Genomic DNA, 21,326 nt, shown 5'->3' with positions numbered 1-21,326 from the left:
TCTTAGTGGATACCTTCTTAATCATGTGGACATGCCTGCCAAATTTCAAGTCTGAAGCTTCAGTGGTTTTGGCTGTGCGTTGATATATATATATATATATATATATATATATATATATATATATATATATATATATATATATATATATGTTATCTCAGGACATTGATTTTTATATATTAAGATTAGTACTAATTATTTATTTAATAATTTTTTTTACTGTCTTTTGTTCTCGAGAATCGATAAAAATCAAGTGAATATGTTTGACGGTTTATTCGGGTATTATATGTAAATGGGAGTTTTAACTCTGGACCCTCCCCTTCAAAAACTCATGTGTGTGCCACTGACACTGACCTTCTAATAAAGTAAACATGAGTGACATTTTTACTCGAAAATTACCGGAATTCGTTAAAGGCCAATAAGAATTCTCCTTTTTGAACCGAAAAGCTGCAGATTAGACACGGAAAGTGAATAGATTTTCGGGAAAAATGGAATGGACGCATCCACTCGCCGGTCGTTCGGAAGCGTTGGGTAGCCGTTGCTAGGGGTGTTTTTAACGTGGGCTAAAATATCCTTGCCACAAAAATTTGGCCGTTAAGAGGGGTGGCCGCTTAAGACAGGTGGCCGCTTGGATAGGTTTTACTGTGTGTATATATATGTATACAGTCAGTTCTCTGTTTAACCACTCTCCACTGTAACACTCCACTTAACACTGTAGTGCACCATCTGGGACAATGAAAAGCTGTCATTAAATAGAGAAAGTCGTTAAATACAGCATCGTTAATTAGAGAGCCAACTGTATATATATGTAAGGTAAAATGCAAGCAAATAACTTTCACATACCAAAAATAATAAAGAAAAAAAAGTTTTTAATTCAACTATTATTTTTGGCTTTCTTTTTTTTTAGCCTTTTTGAATATGTTTTTGAGTTTTATGAAGCAAACAAGTTTTGAAAATAGGTATCGAAGCACTACAGCTTAAATGTGCACTAAAGCAGTGATGTAGATTCAGAGAAAGGAACTGTGTGAACTAAATTTAAATCAGAAGAAGTGTAAGAAAAAAGTAGATCAGGACAAGACTATTCTTTTGAGAAAAATATTAGACAAAGGAAAGAAAAAAAAATAATAGCAATAATAAATGTAATCATGAGAGCTTCAATTGGTAGTTTTGTATCCTTAGTCTCCTTTTTTGTTATTTTATCATGTCACACACGTTTCTATGTGTAAAATATACATATTGATGTGAAATTTAATTTTAATGCTGCAAGTTGCTCCAAATTCACCATTTTACTGCTCCAAATTCACCATTTTACTGCTCCAAATTCACCATTTTACTGCTCCAAACTCACTATTTTACTGCTCCAATCTCACCATTTTCCTGCTCCCAAGATTGCTCCAAAAATGAGTTTTGGTCGGCACATCCCTAGAGCAGTATTTTAATTCATTGTGTGTGTATATATATATAACGTGTGTGTGTGTAGTAGTTCCTTCCTTCAAAACATACTTTTTTGCCCCTCCAATTAAACTATTTTCGTGTTCCAAGTTTCTACGAAACAAACTTTTTGGTCAACCAAACTGCTCCTAGTTCACTATTTTCCTCAGCCAAGCTGCCCCATAACCATTATTTTCAGAGCCAAGCTGCTCCAAAGTCACTATTTTCCTGTGCCTGAGATTCCTCCAAAAGTGGGTTTCAGCTGGCACGCCCTTGCTATAGCTATGGCATAAGTAAAACAGCCTTTTTTTTCCTCCTGGCACCATCGGGCACAAGCCCAGTAGCAGAAACTTTCTAGCCAGTCTGCGACACTATTTTGGGCAGTTGAAAATAATGTGCAACATTATTATTAGTTTTATTTTTAGTTTTCATAAAATACGCAAGTCCCGTGGAAGGTCAAGATTCAGAAGTTTTCCTACTGGCTACTAGACCCAAAAAACTTAGTGGCCACCATTGTCACCGAGTTTTAGAGTATAAAAAGGGTGTGTATGTGGGGTTTCACTACTTTTATAAAAATAAATAGAAAACTCTGCAGCTCTGGGTACCAGGGTACCCTGTTATTGAGAGTAAGGGAAAATTTTGGTCATTGACGCTAGGGTTAAGAGGATGATCCGAGTTTTCCCACTTCTGCTTATCAAAGAACTCAACATAGTCTGTCTCTCTGCATCGAAATTGATCTGGAATTGTAAATTTTCGTTATCCAATCGAATTCTTCAAACTTGCCGTCGTACTATGTTTTGATCATCAGCACTTGTTCTGCAAACTGGTTAAAACATTACACTGGGTATTGCGGATGACCATCATCAAAGAACTTGTTTCGAGACAGATTACGACAACTTGTTCGAAGAACTAAACTGAAAAATGAAAATTTATGATTTGACATTTCAATTTTGAAGCTGAGAGGACAGCGATAAGCAGAACTGGTACAACTCAGCTCCCTCTTTCGAAAAGGGGATTTCCGATATAACTTTGAAAGAAATGGTGCTTGATGGCGTACCTACTGAGTAGCATGGTTTTCAAAACCTCACATGTCATACTAAAGCAGTGAGACGATAGGTAAAATAAGAAAAAAAAGAAGTGTCAGGTGCAGTTACTTGCCTAACCAAAAGGGATGGATTTATTCGAGTCAGATTAGAATCCAGAAATTTTAAGCCACAATACCATCCCACCACAATTCAATCACGACTGAAAATTATGAGTAGTCAAATAGTTCAGCTCGCACGTCAAATTTATGTTTTATTGTAATCAATGTGGTTACAGTTTGAGGGCTCAATTTATTTAGCAACTGCTTTTGTTTCAAAGGGTGACTTAATTGGGCTGTTGCAAGCCACATTTATATTTAAAAATTTTTATACTTAACCTTTGTTCTCTATCATAGGTAAATTTGATATTTTGAGCCAAAGTTATGGGCTACGTGGAGAATTAACATTTTTTTTACTAGATAAGAAATGCTTTTATTTCTTTTTTTTCTGTATCTATGTAAGAATTAATTAATATGAAAACAAACTTTTACGAATCATAAATTCTAATACTTTTTCTCTAAGTACGGAGCAACACGATGTTATTCAATATATTGGTCAAATTCAACGCATGTGTGGAACTTTAAAATACAGTTTGTTATTAAAATGATCTTATGCGGTGTGTGACCTACACAAAAATCTTGCTCTTAAGTGATGTAACATCAAATTTATCAAATTTTGATACTTGATGAAATTATTGTAACTTTTTCCAGTTTTTATGCAATAATGGTCAACTTCAAGGCGTGAGCGACACCTCGAGATTTTTTGCAGTCGAAATCTCTTTGCATGACCAAATATCTCTACAAAAGGCAACTTTTCCGGGTTATTACTTAGGGTTTATCAGATTTCGATTTTTTCCCCTCCACCCTAATGAACAGGCCAGTACTTCAAAGTAAGTCCACCTCATATTAGAGCGAGATTAAATGAATTTGAATCCAGCTTTTGTTTTTAAAAACACTGCTTTTTTTGTGGCGATGAAGAGACTGGGAAGAAGAAAGGGCAGAAATATCGCAGAAAATATCATAAATTTTCTACACTTGCATTCAAAGAATTCCTTTCAAAATTAGCTAAAGATCGTTCTGAGATGTGTCAAAAGCTATGATTTAGCTTTATGAATTTTCTGTTATGATTCTGCACTTTCTTCTCAGCCTCCTCATCTGCTTCATCGCCGCAAAATAGGCAGTTTTTTAAAACATAAAGCTGGATTCAAATTCACTTAATCGCATTTTTCATAAATATTGATCAGCACAAACAAAAGTAGACGCTTGTAATAAATACGTTCATTCACTCAAACTGCACATTTAACTCTAAAAGAAGCAGGTCAGGGGTGCCCATTTAGTAGGGGTCATGGCCCTCACTGCGCCATCGAAATTTTTATTGGTTGTTTTGAGGGGTATTTTTCTCATTTTTGAAGGGGTGTGCGTCCTTGCCCTTAGGGGGGTGGGCACCCCGGGTACATTAGCGACGGCACACGGACTAGAATAGCCAAATGTTATTCAAGGTCATGCGAATAGAGGGGATTCTGCAAATGACCGGCTGTCTTTTGAGAGTACGCATTATCTGGGAAATGGTTTGGTCTTAGAGAAAAAAAATCATAAGGACTATTTTTTATAGAGAACTAGCTGTACCCGACGCGCGTTGATACGCCAACAAAAAAAAAAAAACATCATTATACTGATTTTCATGACAATCGGTTGAACGGGGCAGAAGTTGCTACTCTGCAGTGCCACCTGGTGGCGAGTGGTTTCAATGAGCATATTATGCACCTTCTCCGTGGAAAAATACATATATATAGCAATTTTCATAATAATCGGTCCAGGTTCCAGTGAAGCCGTGACTATACTCAAATTTTACTCACGCAGTTTGCAAGATCAATCCATCGCTAAAAATATCAAATAGAAAAAGTTTTAAATCCCCCCGTTGCATGAAAAGCCATAAAACAATAAAGAAATAATTTATTTGTTCAAACTCAAGAAAAATGGCAACGGCTAACTTCTTATCAATGAGATCTTTCACGCGAATTAATTTCTGCAGCCGATAATTTTATTCGTATTTATCCAATGGATTGTGATTTAAATTGGAATAAAAAAGGAACTGTCGATCGGGTTTTTTCGAACTGGTCTATAAACATTCCCAGTACCAAAAATAACAAACGGTGGAAGTTTCAGCCAAATCTGCCGGGTAGTTTTTGAGTTCATGGATGACATACAGACAAACATTCATTTATATATATATAGATTTTGAGTTCTACAACCTACCTTGGTCCGAAGTACTTTTTGATAAGCTTACCAATTTTGAGAAAAATCCAAAAAACTAACAATTTTTAACTTTTTTAGCTCACATGGGATCGATGGGGACTTTTGGCACTTTATTTGTAATGGCAAACCCTTGGTCTCTACAAAAATTTGGATTTGTCGGAATTTTTGTTATTTCCAGTGTCTAAATTGACCGGACTATTTAATTCTTTTCGTGTTTGTATGAAATTGAATTTGTATGAAATGAATTTAAATGAAGAAATTGTGTGAAATTTGTTATTAAATAAATAAATTTTCCACTTTTGAAATGAATTGCACTCAAGTTTGTCCATTAGTTCATTTTTCACTTTACGGAGCGTTATTGCAGAAAGTAAAATAAAATTCTGCGACAGGGTTGAGGATTAATGATGCTAATTGGAATTTAATGGACATAAGGACATTAGTCCTTATTCTAATGGCGACAATGGGAAACACTGTTCTTATTTTAAAGGGGTTTTTAATAAGTGATCAAATCAAATGAGAAATCAAAGCATATGCAAATAACTTATCAGATGATCATGAAGTCGATTAGCTTTATTTCTATAGCAAATGTAATGACTTTGCGGCACGGCTACATTGTGACGGTAAAATTATGGGTGTTTTCTATTCTTCCGGCCTAGTAGTTCGAGACATTAAAAATGGTATAGTATCCATCTAGCCAATGCCAAATGGGACATGTTTAAATCAACATTTTTTTTAAATGGTGCCTGTGTTTTGTCGCTAATGAAATCTGCTCAGCAAGATTGGCCAGGTTAAAAGGATGAGTACTGAATAATCAGTACTCCTAATAGGGAAGTCGCAACCTATTAAATGTTCATATTTTGACTATTGGATATTGTTAATTGATCCTCAAAACTAAAAAATGCACCATCGCCGAATTATAAAACACCGTGATTGGTTTTTAATGAATTTTTAAAAATCCACGCGCAAAAGTGCGCTCTTCTGAAACGTCACGAGCTTACTTCACAGGGCACTAATGGGCAGCCTTCCGCCGAAGGTCTCTTGTTTTCTCTACGGACATTTTGAGCGCGCTGATATTTTTATTTTTTAGAAATTCAATAATCCTTTTGAACACACTATGGAGGACGGATTCGTTAAAGCACAATCTAATAATCTTCCTCAAGTAACCTCAATGATGGTATTCGAATATTTCCGCGAGGATGAGAGGTTTAATGTTCCAGAAACGCGAGGAGTTAAATGCGAGGACATAAGCCTTTTACGTTTCGTCTTCGAAGCCAACTGCGCGTCCTTCGGCTTCTCCCGCGGCGGAAGAGTGCATGACGTCACTTCCTGTGCCATTTGACGTCATAAACGCTTGAACTTTAAAAATTAATTTTTAAAAAAACTTCTTATCGTATCGCAAAAATTTTTTCACCTATGATGTTCATACATGTTACTCTATCATATAAAAATAAAATTGAAAAATCGAAAACTTCCCTATTAAACATAGGACTGTATTTATGCACATTGGATCTATGCAGTATTCATTCATGAACAAAAAAAACGCTCACTCTTATCGCCAAAAGTGCGTAGATGCTATTATGTTGCGGTGCGATTGCCAAGTCATTGCATTAATATATAGAAATTAAATTCTCCAATATTAATATCGATGCTATATGATCAAGGTAACTTGTTAGGAAACAATTTTTGACAAGGTTGTTAAATAGGTGTTTCCCAAAATGCTTTATGACGAAGTCGTTAAATACATGGTTCTTAAAATACTAAATAGGGATTTCTAAAATACTAACAAAAACAACTGTCTTGGTTTTGCTTGATATCTCACTAATTTTTAGAGTGGAAGCAAGACGGCATATTTGTACATTTTGTGTTTTTGAGGGGACAACAAAGGCTGGTCCAATTTTCGATAAATAAATTGTACTCTTTGTTTGTAAAAGGTTCATCGCTAGTTTTGGATGTCTTTCCATACAATTTTTATCCTTCTTTTTTTCTTATCACAGACACTTTCTAAAGTAAAAATAATAATGATGGATGATATTCCTGAGACAGTGGAGGAGAAACCTGTCTGGATCTACGGTGAAGACTCTTGTGTGCTTGTAAGCAATATTTTTGTCCAAGTTGCATTTTTTTCTTTTCAGAAATGATTAAATGTAATTGCCATTTACTCTTTTGCAGGTTGCTAGATTGAGAATCAGTCTTTTGTTAAATCCACAAACATAAGTAAGTATCTCTTAATTAAAATTCGATTGGTTTCTAAAATTTAAAATTGTGAAAAGAGAAAAAAGATCAAAGCATGAAAAGTTTGAGATTGTGTGTTTTGAAGGTTTGAAACTGAAATTAACTAAAGAAAATGAAATTTAGATGTACTTTAATAGAAACTTAAACTGTTTCTAAAGGTTTCAATTTGAAACTGTGTGTTTCTAAAAATGTAGGTTTTGAAAAATGTGAGACTAAAATGTGTTTCTGAAAATTTAGGTTGAAAGATTGAAACTAAAAGTGTTTCTGGAAAACTTGGACAGAAATGTTTGAAACTAAAAGGGTTTCTGAGGATACAAAAGTTGTTTGGTTTTCAGCAAAATATAAGGTGGGGGGGGGGGGGGGGGGGAATACTGGAATAAAAAATGCGAGATGAACCAGATTGGAATTTTAACCGACCTCTGTTTGTGAAAATATAAAATGAAATATGAAATGTGTTTTGAGAACCTCATGTGTGAAAATAATTGTTTAAAAATGTAGAAATTCGTTTTTGTGTAATTTTTCCAATGATTTTATACAAATAGTTTGAATGGTGTATGTGTGCTGTTACGAATCGTCTCCAAGCGGGGGGAATTTGTTGGCAAAAGCCTTTATTTTCCACTAGCAAAGATACCCGGCGTTGCCTGGATCAGTAAGAATCGTGAGAAACAATCACTACTTTATTTGTTTCCTGTTTAAACTGAAAGAACTCAAAACACCCTGTTTTGGTGTGATTCAAAATCGAGCTTCTTCCGTACACATTAAACTAAAATACTGTTTGACCACGGATTGTATGTAATTTGGCAATCTGCCAAATAAAGATGATTCCATGTGAATGAATCTAGCAGGGGAGAAGGGAAAATAACGATGGGATTCGGATGCTCGCGTTTTATAATGTCACTAGTGCCTTATTCATTTATTGCGTTCTCAAAAATAAAATCAGGGGAAACAAAAATAGTTACCATGGAAACAAGAAAAAGAAAATAAAATGTTTTCATTTCGTTCAGGAACGTAAAAGCAAAATGGTAAGCTCAAAATTGTGTTGTGAATAAATAAATAAATTAGTTTTTGCCGTGAGCATATAAATCGAATATACTTTAAATTTAAAAAATGTTGCTGTGAGCAAATTTTAATTTTTACGAAACTAAGGCTAAATAATAGAGTAGCAAAAGTGCACATCTGAAACAAACCAACTAACATCCCTATAAACTAATAGATACGTCCATTTCCGCCTATAAAATGGATATTAACCTTTCCATGTAATCGATCGTCAGACAGAAGCAATAAGTACAAAAAACCCCAGTGGCAGAAAGTTTTGTAGCTGTCTGCGACAAGCTTTTAGAGTTTCAAAATCTGTCTGCAAAATTCGTACGTAGTTTCAATAAAAAAAATTAAACAACGTTTTTTTTTTTTTTTTTTTTTTGAATAATTTTATTTGAAACATGGTAGGAGGTGACCCTCCCTTCTCAAAGACGATGGTGCACCTCCTGAAGAACTCCCCTCTCAAGAACAACACCTCCACCCCAAACTGAGATGAAAAACTTTCTCAAATTACCCCTCCCTCCACCTAAAGGTTTCAAAGGTGAAATCTGATGGACCCCCCACCTTTGTTGGGCACCTGATATTTGCAATCATGTTCTGACTACTGAAGATGGTTCTGTCCATGATTTTTCACTGGGTCCGTTTTTTTTTTTTTTTTTTTTGGGGGGGGGGGGTTATTTATTTATTTATTTATTTTTTTGAATAATTTTATTTGAAACATGGCAGGAGGTGACCCTCAGTTCTCAAAGACGATGGTGCACCTCCCGAAGAACTCCCCTCTCAAGAACAACACCTCCACCCCAAACTGAGATGAAAAACTTTCTCAAATTACCTCCCCCTCCACCTAAAAGTTTCAAAGGTGAAATCTGACGGACCCCCCACCTTTGTTGGGCACCTGATATTTGCAAACATGCTCTGACTACTGAAGAGGGGTCTTCTGTCCATGATTTTCCACTGGGTCCGTTTTTTTTTTTTTTTTTTGTGAAAAATTGAATAATTTTAATTAAATACTTAGAGGGGGAGGGCAATTGTAAAACTAAAATTTCAAACTATACATGTACCATACTTGCCAACTCTACTGTTTTTAACAGGGGACTCCCGTTTTTTGCTTCCATCTCCCGATTTCCCGTTTTTTAAGATTTTCTTCCGTTTTTTCTGTCAATAATCGAAAAGTTTTCCTTTCTTCTCAATAGATGGCGCCCCTTTCTAGTTTACCAATGTCAGGGAATAAGAATTCTTCCAATTAATAACTCCGTTAGTAAATATTAATTTTTTGGAAGCTTTCCACATTGCATGTGCAACGAAGCACGTGCTCTGCCGAAAATTGCAGCAGATTTCAATCTTTTTGCATCTTGAAAATATTTCAACTATTTTGAAAGTTTGAAGTTATTTTAGCATGTGCTACCCTATACCTACTTATTATATATATTATTTTCATCATACATTGATTTTTTTTTTTTCGGATTTTAGGAATTAAATTTTGGTAGCTACTTTTCTGGAAGAGACTGGGGAATGTACGGAACTTTAAGCAAGTTCACTACCTATTATTAGGTTTTTCCTTTGCAGTATGTTTTTCCTGCTGCTACCAATTAGCTTACATCAGCAAAAAATCCCCATTTCACTTTAAATTTAGTATTCATGTTATTTAAAAGCACAATTAATAATTACGTTGTGAAGATATGTCGCTGGTGAATCACCTATATACCTCTAGTGGAATCTCCTGTTTTTTTTTTCTTCGAAGGTTGGCAAGTATGATGTACTAATGTATTCGGGATGAAGCAAACTGCACCGTTGAAACTTTTAGGTGGTTGATTTTGTGGTATGTTTTCTCTTTTCCGTTGATTATATCATTCTTGGAGATTTTCCTAGTATGGGGGGGGGGGGGGATATTTAAGCTTTGATCACTGAAAAGCGCAATTGTGCAGTCTTACCGAAAACTTACATTTCGAAGGGTTTTTTTTCTTTGCTTCCAATAATAGATTTAAAGTATGAATTACTTTTTCACATTAAAGGTGCTGAAATGCTGACCCCCAAACGTATGCCCCCGGGGCGGACCGCCCCCTTCGCCCCACTCTAACTACGCCACTAGATATAGAAATGACAGAAGGCTCATTCTAAAATGATATAAGTGAGCTTAGAAACCAATTTAGTTGTGACTTGAGTTATTTAACTTTAAAGAGCTCGTTGAAATGATATCAAAAACTGAAACCCTGCGAAGCCCCAAAAAAAGTTCCAACTCTGACTGAAATTTCCTTTGTCCTTCTTAATTAATTTGCTTCAACTTTTGGATTGGACAAATTTGGATCTACTAGTTTTAACACGGAATTCCCACATTACAATCTAAATCATAGCATCGTCTTATCATACCAGTATAGTATGGTGATGGAAGAAAAAGTTAGAAAGACACTTACATATCTATATACATAAAAATGGACTTTGGTAAATTTGTTCCCTAAGATCTCAGAAACTACCCGGCAGATTGTTCTTTTTGATACTGGGGAGGTTTGTAGATTAGTTCGATAAAAATCCGATTGATACTTCCTTTTTTTATTCTAATTGTTAGATTTTTAATTTAAACTTTCACAAAAAGTGAAAGAATCACTTAATTTGAAAAAAAAAAAAAAATCATTAAAAATACGTTTTTGCATCATGCAGAATCAATCCTTTTTCGATGTAAACATTGCATCACGTTGTGACGTCATGTGTGCGATCGGTTGCAATAACTCAGTCAAATGAATGAACTTTTGGGTGAATCGAGTCACGAGTTCATTGTATCTTATAACCGCGAAGTTTTTTTTAGATTGAGTTACTTTTTGATTGGCAACATATCTTTTAACTTTCTTTTATTGGCAACACATCTTGTATTTTGCATATTCTTAATTTGAAAGCCATGAGAAGACTTTACTTCGAGCGATTTTTTTTCGCTCTCTCTCTCACCTCACATAGCCGCAATGTGTTGCACGTCATCGTGATTCATCATGATGAATCACGATGACATGTCATGTGATTCATCGTGATTTCGTGATGTCTGCCAGTGCTCTTTACTCCTGGCAGGGCGTTATACAACGTGATGTCAATTTTAAAGTTATAAAACGTCTTTAGGCCTATTTTTGTGTATTACGGTAATGCCTTGGAATCAGCATGTTCGTAAACTTAATGTTTCGTTGCATTACAGCGGCTAATATTTGTTTATTTTTCTAAATGTTTTTTTAAATATCAATGAAGATGTTGTTCGTCAACTTCAGAAATCTTTTGAAGATAATAAATACAAATTTTCCTTGAGGAAAAATGCTTCACGTGTTTTTCTTTTTCTCCAACTTCAGGCTGTGGACATTTTTTTTTTTTGCAAGTTCACTTCTACTAGCGGTGTAGTATGTCTAATTTCACTACATATAATGCTCACACTAATTTGTCCAAATTTTCGCATAAATGCCCCAATATCACGGTAAAAAAATACGTGCTCATATTAAAATTATGTGTCCATCGAAAGCGCTTATTTTTCTGCTGAAAGTGGAATCTGTTAGAAAGTTCTAAGTTGTATGAAAAACGAGTTATGAGCTTTTTTTGTTCCATGTACGAAGGCTTTCCTCAATTCAATTCATTAGTTAGCGTATCATCTCAACTCCCAGTTCATAGTTAGAATTGTTGAATGATTTTGTGTTTCGTCTGACTGTTTGAGGCTTTTCTCAAGTCAAATCTTAATGTAACGTTTTTTCCCCCATAATAACTAGATTTGGTTGATATTTTCATTTAAACGGAATTTTAGTACAATTGATGGTTCTTTTTTTATTATTTGTGCTGATTGGATTTTTTAATCATTATCCAATCTAACAGCAGAAACCTCGCCAAAATTTATGCAGAAAGATTTATGTAGCGGATGCATTGGCAGTTTTTTCAACTGTCGCGGTTTTTGAAGTCAAAGACTACGTAGTAATGTTTGTCAGCTTTCACCATGTAAACAAAATATCGTCAGTCAAAAGAATCTTTAAAAACTTTTTTTACTGTAAAATAATCCAGCAACCAAATTAGGCAAATCCATAAACAGCACAAAAACTTCCATTAATGTGACTTTGCGCACAAATTCAAACCATCGCCAAATTTTACTATTTATTTTGGAAACATTTCAGATGAAATTGTTTAGCGCCATTTTATGGTGACCAAAAGTATCTTAGCATATGGCGACAATATCTCTTTAACAAAAATTAGTAATATACCGTTTTACAAAGTAAGGAGGGGGAGCATTATCCAAGGTATCCCAAAACGATTCAGGCAAATTCGGTAACATTTTAAATCGCACCAAGAACCCACAATAATTGAAATTTTCCAAAATAACTAAAGCAAGTTTAAGGGGATCACGGGCGCGCAGCTACATTTTTTTAAACAGTTCGTTCTTTAATAGACATACAGAGAAGGTAAGGCTCCATGTAAAAAAAAAGTATTAACTGATAAATCTTTTTTAAACATGTGAAGTTTAATTTCACATTTCGGAAATTCTTCAAATTTGTATACGCTTAAATTTTGTTTTTTCGTTTCTAAATGAATACTATTTTGCTCTTTTACTTACTGCTACTTTAGTTTTACGAGTAAGGAAGAAGCTAGATTTTAAATCACGTCAAAAAGGTGTGTTTTAAGTTCTTTCACTTAAAACAGAAAACAAATGCAAGTAACGATTGTTTTTCATAATTATTGCTAACCCAGGCAACGCCGGGTATTTTTGCTAGTACGAATATAAAAAGGATTGTAGTTTAGTAAAAGGGGGAAAGGGCGAGCTTGGGTAAAACTTAAAAAGTAGGTAACATAGTCCATCCTCGACTAGACCACTATCTGAAACTAATTTAAATCAAAATTTATGGAATTTATTTGATTGAAATACAGTATACTACCGATTATCCGTGCTAGTCACCGGGCGGCGTAGCACGGATAATCGAAAAACACGGATAATATGAAAAATCATTTAAGGAATATGCAGGGTAACTATTTGAGGAGAAATTAGAAAAAACTTAATATTCACACAAACCAGGAACTTTTCTTCGAAATGTATTGCTTTAAAAAAATCGGTGATACATTTTTGTTTTCTTTGTTTGTTTAAATTGTTGCGTATGTCCGTACGAGTTTTTCTTACTGCAATTATTTCTTCGTAATCGTAACTTCTTTCACTCATGCAATCCAATAGATGTTCCACAGATTTTAGAGCAGTAGAATGTGAAATTGTATAATCTTCATGTTCTTCATCTTCGTTTTCGGTATCATCACTTGCGTTTGATTCAGTAACAAGTTCAATGATATTTTCGTCAGTTAGATATTGAAATCCTGATTCACATTTGTCGCTTTTAAACCACTCTTCGACATTTTCAGCGTCAACTGATTCGAAACATTCGATTTCTTTAACTTCCTCAATGATGTTATCGACATTATCGATAACATCATCAAAGTTTTAGAAAAGTGTGATTCCGAAATGATGCACAGATAATCCACAAGCCAGATAATCCGCTCACGGATAATCGGCAGTATACTGTAGTAGCAATTGCAAGTAATATCTTAAATTCCATATCATTGGTTTCAGAAAATAACGGTCATGGACGCAATGAAGGTCATTTCGCCCCCACCACCCCCTAGTAAATGCCCCACTGAAGCCTTATGCTAATAGTTAGTTGAAATATATAAGTAAAACATTCTCTTAAGCAAAACAATTTCCTGGTATTTTTATCTTGAATAAAATTTCTAATTGGTTTCATTAATTGTAATCTACTATATATTAAAATCTGTTCGCGTCCGTCTGTCTGAAGATGGATCTTCTTGAGAACCGCTGTGAATCGAGAGTCAAACGAGATACCGGTCAATTCGAAATTTTTCAAAGAAAACAATAGGACCAATCTCGTATTTGTGCGACTTTAATTAGTGGAGATATTAATTAAAACGCTAATTAACATTACGTTATTCAGGAATTTTTATTTCTTTCCTGTTGCCATTTTGCATATGCGTGTGCAAGTAAAAGTCTAATAATTGTTTTAAAAGAAATTTTTTTGGCTGCTGTCAAAATCTTAAAACTACGTTTCCATCTAGAATTTCATTTTAAATTAGTTTAAAATTCGTTGCCCTATTCGGACATAGCCTTTATTTATTTTATCGTCTGTTTTTTTTTTTTTTTGTTTTTTTTTACATTCAACGTTCTTAACTCTTTTCAGCATATGAAAGTTGTTTCTTTAGCTACAGTGGCTCCCAAAAGTGTTCGTACACCTTGAAATTTTGTACAGGGTTCATATGGGTCATGGAAATCCTGGAAAGTCATGGGGGAAAAATAACGAATTTCAGACCTGGAAAAGTCATGGAAAATTGAGATTTTCACTGAAAGTCATGGAAATTAATTTCAAGTCATGGAAAAATGTCCTGGACAAAGAGAAAGTAACAGTAATTGAAGGAGCATTCGAAATCTTGAGTGATTTAACAGTATAGCACATAAAAGCTATTAAAAGTGGAAAATTGAACGATCCGAAAGTCAAATCTGAATTTTGAAATCTCATTGCATCCACTTCTGTCGCAGCCGCTTGCCTTTTTTTGCGATGTGATTTTACTGCTTGGACATCACTTATTTTGAATTTACTTTTATTTTCAACACTTCTTATGTTTCATATTCTGTAGTAGCGAAATTTACGTTCTTAGTTTTGTCCCGCCCTCTCAAAAAAAGCAATTCAATTGCTTCCGAGTTCGATTCCATCACTCGTAGGAACTTTATTATTAAATTTATCATAGTTTATCTTAATTTGTTGAAGGTTTTAGAAAATAAAGATCTTTAGTCAGGCGATAGAATACAGAAAAAGAGGAATTCTAATACTCTAAAACAGTAGTGCGCAACATACGACCTGGAAAACTAATCCATGCGACCCACTGTTACGTTCAGTGTCGGGAATTAAATGTGTTCTGGAATTTCTGAACCTATTAATTTATATGCATATGAAAATGTACAAATAAGTGAGCAAAACAAGTATACTTTTGAATCAGAAGATTGATTCATAACTAAATGGTTTTTTTTCGAAAACAGCTCTGGTTTAGAAACAGAAAACTAAACTATGTGGCTTTACTTTAAAGAACCAAAATACTGTCAAGTTACGTGGATGATAATGCACTGTTGACACTAAAAGGCAACTTTTGAAGCAAATTTATTGAAACTTAGTGATGACTCATTCAACCTTTGCTCCATTCAATATCATTCTGCCTGTTTATAAAAAAAGAAAAAAAATTAAGCATCATCATATTCGTTTCACTGCATTTTTACTTTACTTAAATTTATGGTGAAGACAAATAAGAATAGTTTAGTTTTTTAAGTGTTCACTTATATTTTTTCCATTATGAGTAAGTGTTTCAATGAGGCTATAGCATTCCATGTAAACGTTTTGCTAATGCTCATTTCCAAAAATTAGCAAGTTTGAGAGAAAATAGTGCTATTCCCTTCCTGTAATGAGGTCATGAAATTTTTCATTGAGGTCATGAAAAAGTCATGGAATTTTTTTTTATCCAAATAGAGTATGAACCCTGTTTGTAGTAAAACCAAAATAACGCAAAATGAATTCGAATATGAAGTCTAATTTTTTTGCACACCATTCCTATTCCATTCTTAATAAAACCCAGTAGTTTTTTCCAAAATATTGCCAGATTGTATTTTTGAAATTTGTCAAAGAACGAAGAGGCAGAGAAAAAATACGACACCAAAGTCATCGTACACTGAAATATTTTCGAATAAATTCATAATTAAAATTAGATGTGGTTTATTTAATTATTTTTGCATTGTAATGACACAGTAAAGTCATTTGCCTTTAATCTTTTGTTTATTTATTCCCCAATATTCTGCTTATTATTTTTAAATGGCAGGTATGCATAGAAAACAACAAACACGATTCGAAATTTGATTTTTTCTCTCACAGTAGCCGTAAATTGGTTTGAAATGTCTCTAAATTAGTTAAGTTATATCATTCTATAGTGAAGTGCTTGATAAAATGCTATAAAGACATTAAAGACAAGAATCCAATCAAAAATAAGGTAAGAAAAGGTCAACGGGCAAAGTTAAGATCAGAGGTTTACAGTAAAAAAAATATGAAAAATACACATTTCAAAACTGAAAAAGTTTCTGCAGAATTGAATGAAACATTTTACGTTTAATTATCACCTACAATTCTTCGCCAAGTTCTCTGATAGCTGGATTAATTTGGGAACTCTTCCTGCAGAAATTTTCTTGTAACAATAAACTTACGCTTTCCGTCGTAAAATCAATGATAAATAAGCTCAAAACGTTTTGGAACAACGTCTTACTTATAGATGAAAATAAATTTAACAATTTGGGTTAAATTGTTGTATAATTGTAAATGGAAGAAAAAAAATGAGGAATTTAATCTTAAGAACTTAGTTGGATCAGTTAATCAGGACGGCGAAGGTGTTCTTGTGTGAGGGTATATATCAGCATCAGGACTTGGAAATTTGGAATTTTTTGATGAAATAATGAATCATGCTGTTCATTTAAATATTTAAAAAAACAATTTTAAACTATTAGCTCAAAATTTGGTAATTGGGAACAACTTTGTTTTTTATCAAGATAACGATAAGAAGCACACGTTTGCCTCAAAAATTGTCCTTAAGCTTAGAAATGTCTCCTCAATCGCCAGATTTAAACTTAATGGATTATATTTGAAGATTTCTGGTGGCTAGATTACGAAAATACATCATTGAAGCGAACTAGAAACAGTACGGATCGAAGTGCAGCTGAACGCTTACTCAGAAATTGCACAAAAAAAGAAAGAAAAAACAATGAAATCTATTCCCAGACGTTTAAAAGCTGTTGTTGCTACTGCATGATATTCTACTAAATAATAACTTAGTAAAAAGTTAGATTATTTACTAATTTTTTTACATTTTCTTCAAAGTGTATGAAGACTTATGTGAGATAAAATTTCTGGCATTTTTTGGTTTTTAATTTAAAAAAAAAATAAGTTTTAATGTTTTACTAAAAATTTTCTTGTGGTTTTGTTAAAAATAGATCATAGATCTTATAATAAAATACCTATTTCGAAATATTAATTCTAACCAATAGATAAGGGCCTATTTCATTGAAAGTCGTAGGTGTACGATTACGTTTGGGAGCCACTGTATGTTTATTGACTGTAGTGTAAGTTTATCATTCACCGGCCTCATATTTTGGTACACTTAGGATGTGCGACTAATTATGTTTATTTTGTTGGACTTTTTCCCGTCACATGGATGAGTTTTCGAATTGTAATAACTCTCTTTTTCCTTCCTGTTTCTATTTTAAAAATACAGTTTGTATCGTTAAAAGAGCATGTTAAATTAAGATTGTTTGGATTTCTTTGTGAAACAGAGTTGAACAAAAAAGATAGTTTTTAAGGATTGTAACTAAAGTTAAATTGGAATCTGATGACTTGGTATTAAATCAATGCGTATTGGTAGTTATTTAGTCTTAGTGCTTTAGTTTCTCGTAATCAACCAAAAAGTATGTGTCATTCTATGTAAAAAGCTGATTGTAATTGTACATAAATAGTTCATATATAGTCTATCAGATGTAATTCATTTTAACGTGAGCAAAGATTATAGTTGATAATGCATATATTTTCATCTTTTGTGCTAATTGAAAATACTCATAACTTGTATCATTGATAACTATAATTAACGTTAAAGAGATTTTTGACGAAAATATGCTCTACTGGTGTTTGCAAACCTTGCATTACGCGTATTTGTTTACTCCGTAGCGTTTTAGAAACTGATGTCAGAGTAATACAAAAACATCAATTGAACATCTCTTTCATTTTTTAAGTAGCCCGTGCAACGCCTGGCACGCAGCTAGTATGTTAAATAAACATTGAACAGCTTTGTAGCTTTTTTTTTCATAGTTAAATTTGTAATTGTGATATTTTATATGTATATATAGTTGCAATTTTCTTCCTTTTTTTCCTATTTTTTAAAGCATAATTTTCCTATTTTTTCCTATTTATGAAATTTTTGCTCCTATTTTTCCTACTATTTTTTTTCTAAAAACTGTCTGCAGAACCTGCATTATGCAAAACTTATTTGAAAAAACATTTAAAAAATTGCTTTTTTTTTTCACCTCAGTATTGCACATTTAATAACATTCTTTTGAGTTATAAATGGAACTAAAATTAGTTTTCTTGGTAATGTTGTGAATTTCCTTTCATAACTCTACCAACTGTTCCGTAAACAAGTTTTTATATAATAGTTACTGGCAATTTTTTTAAGTAAAATATTTTTAAATGAACATTTTGTAAAAAAATATTATCAAATACTCATTGATTAAACCTCATTAATATCTATATTTATGCATTACGATACTGCAGTAAAAACTAATTGATTACATTACACTCCTTTAACTTTAGCGTAGCTTTAGACAGTTTGATAGAAATGTAAAATGAAATAATAGATATAAATAATGAGAGAAACCTTAATTTTAAGTCTACATATTGTAATTATAATATAAGAAAACAAAAAGTGATGTGAGGATGCATTTACTATTCTGAAGACTTCAGTTTGTGCTAATTGAAAATATCTGATGTATATCAAAATATCCAATATATATCAAAATATCGAACATTTTCGAAAATATGATATTTTCGAACCCTGAGCAAGTTTGTGCCCAAGTACCTTGCCATAATGCGCTGAGAATCGGAGTTCCTGGCTAAACACCAGGTGAAAACGCTGTCCCAGCAACCTAAAGTCCTGACGTCGCTACCGACAGACTTCTTTTTGTTCTCTCGGATTGATCCAATCAGCAGTGACGAAGACCTTAGTGGAGGTCCCCAAAAACACCTTTCAGGGCACTTACCAGTCATGGCAGAGACGATGGAAGAATGTGCAGAAGCGCAAGGACATTGCTTTGAAAAATTTTAAGTGTTTGTGCAAATCTGTTCAATAAATTACTTTAAAAAATAATTGCATTACTTTTGGAATAGACCCTGTATATAAACATAGTGGAATACAAACAGAAAAGTATTTTAGTTGAATATAAATTTTTAAAATAAATACCCGGGTAAATACCCATTTTGAGTATTTACCCGGGTATATACCCTGGGAATTTGCCCCTAAAAATAAACACCCGGGTATTTTACATCACTATGTATAACTAACTTTTCATAAAGAAATTGAAAATTTCCATTTATTTATAGGTGAATCTCAGACTGGCACGTGAATCCAATTATTGTCAAGGCTATGTATCGTAATATTTATGCTCATGTAAACTTTTTTCTATGTAATAAAATTCAATGTATGTTGTTTTTTTTTGCTTTGGAAATCTGTAAGCATAATTTTTATTACATCTTTTTGGGAGATGAAAATTCTCAGTTTACCGAACAAAACATTTTACTGTATGAACATAGGGTATTTTTGAAACTAAAAATTATTCATTTTTTCAGATGATTTTAAGACCTTAATTAATATGTGTTAGCATAAGCCTTTATTTTTCAATGTTCTTGGAGCAATTTCACAAAAAAAAAAAAAAAAAAAAAAAAAACTAGAAAGTTTTTTAAAATAAGTAATTGATTTGATTCAAACTGAAAATTCCTTCTTTTTAGTTCTATGCGAGTAACTTAAAATACTTTGATCGACGAGTTAACTTCGTCACAAGGACGAAGGTAAAAGGGCAGTAGTAATTTCGTTTATTTATTTATTTTTTTTCATAAAGATTGGATTTACAAATTGATCATAGAAGTCGTAAAAGTTGAATATGAAGATATTAGATGACTAAGACATTTCATAAGTGAAGTAAAACATGCTTAAATGGTGCTTGGCTATTTTTTCAAGTTTTATGACAATTGTGTCTTCATCCACCACGCTCTCAGCAACAAAAGTATGGTTGTCTAATCATTTTTTAAATATTCAAAAATACATAAGTAGATGTATTATAGTAAGTGTTTGTGTTTAAAAAAGCAATTGTTTTTGTAAATTGCAGTTATAATATTGTAAAAAGGTCATCATCATGTGACAAAAGGGGACAAGGGTCAAACATGTTGAAAAAAAATGCGACATCATTTTTTGACAGCCTATTAGACTCCTTCAAAATCTCATTTTGCTCCTTCAAAACTCCTTTATTTTATTTCTGAAATTGAGTACGAACCCTAGTCAAATTTTAAAACCACTATCAAGTGGAAAGTTATTCCAGAGAAATGACAACTTTAAAACAACAATTCAACTCAAGTTTTGTCTTATTGGTTACCGAAGAAACCCAACAAAAAATCAAGGGCGTTAGGAGGTGACAGTTGACACTCCTGGTATTTAAAGAAAAGTATTTACATGTACTTACAAAAGTGTAGTAAGGTAGGGGAAGGGGACACGGTGGAAAGCCATCACCCAAAACTTTTGGCTTTTTAATTGTACAAACAATGCAAATATAGTGTAAATAGATTTAAAACCAACTTTTTTCTCTCTATCTCTCTCTTTTGGTAAGTCCCCTAAACCCTAAGGTAAGTTCCTTTCACCAAACATTTTTTCAACTATAGCAATTAGTGCAGGAGCTAAAGGGAGTTGAGTATGCAAAATGTGAGGACCGGCAACTATGTTCAAATTCTTTTACCTCAGACACTAAACAAAAAAAAAAAACACACACACACAAGTTGCCTGATGCTATGTTGGTCCCTTTCTCCTATGCCTGCCGCATATAAGCTACCTTTACTCCTGTTCTGGCATAGGAATATTTCTAGCCCACTGATTGGTTGTTCTGGATGTCAATCAAAGTTTCGACGCCATTGTACAGTCATTGTATTCAGTCTCAAACACTATATTTCTAGCTTAAACTATCCACTGAATAGAACTTGTGTCTAAGAATAAGATCTGTAAATGAAAATTCAATGTAGATAACGAAAAAATATCTTTGTTATTCCCAAGAAATTCAATCTCTTATAACACAAATTATAATGTACAATTTAACAACTTTTAATAGCAAAATAAGTGGTGGCGCCCTTTCTTAGAGAATACGAAAAACATCACATTTAAGGATGTTATTTGAATTTTAATGAGAATATATTTTTAAACATGTCTCAGTGTAAATTGCGTGGTAACTTACTCTATAAATTGTTCAATTTTTTTTCACATGGTTCAAAATCTACTTGTTTTTTTTTTTTTTTTTTTTTTTTTTGTAATTGAAAACAAGTAATTTTTAGATATTTCCAGGTAATAAAATCACTGCCAATAAAGAAAATCAATATTTTATAATTACTGACTAGCCCTCACTTGGTGATTGCTCACATAGTTAGAAGAGGTTATTTAAAAATTTTCATTTTCA

The 21,326-nt window shown here is 33.1% G+C and overlaps 1 protein-coding gene across 1 annotated transcript in view; it reads left to right on the top strand.

Moving 5' to 3' along the window:
- LOC129233738 (uncharacterized) overlaps window positions 1-19,310 on the top strand; it is a 29,816-nt gene extending 10,506 nt beyond the window's left edge. The window contains exons 4-6 of the mRNA XM_054867715.1: window positions 6,760-6,855; window positions 6,935-6,979; window positions 19,216-19,310. Of these exons, the coding sequence (XP_054723690.1) occupies window positions 6,760-6,855; window positions 6,935-6,979 (141 nt within the window). The 3' untranslated portion in view covers window positions 19,216-19,310. The remainder of the gene's footprint in view (window positions 1-6,759; window positions 6,856-6,934; window positions 6,980-19,215) is intronic.
- Window positions 19,311-21,326: the final 2,016 nt, after the last annotated feature.

This window comes from Uloborus diversus, unplaced genomic scaffold (assembly GCF_026930045.1).
Source record: "Uloborus diversus isolate 005 unplaced genomic scaffold, Udiv.v.3.1 scaffold_675, whole genome shotgun sequence".
Taxonomy (NCBI): domain Eukaryota; kingdom Metazoa; phylum Arthropoda; class Arachnida; order Araneae; family Uloboridae; genus Uloborus; species Uloborus diversus.
Note: the sequence above shows the minus strand (reverse complement) of the source record. Positions and strands in the feature narration are given on the sequence as shown.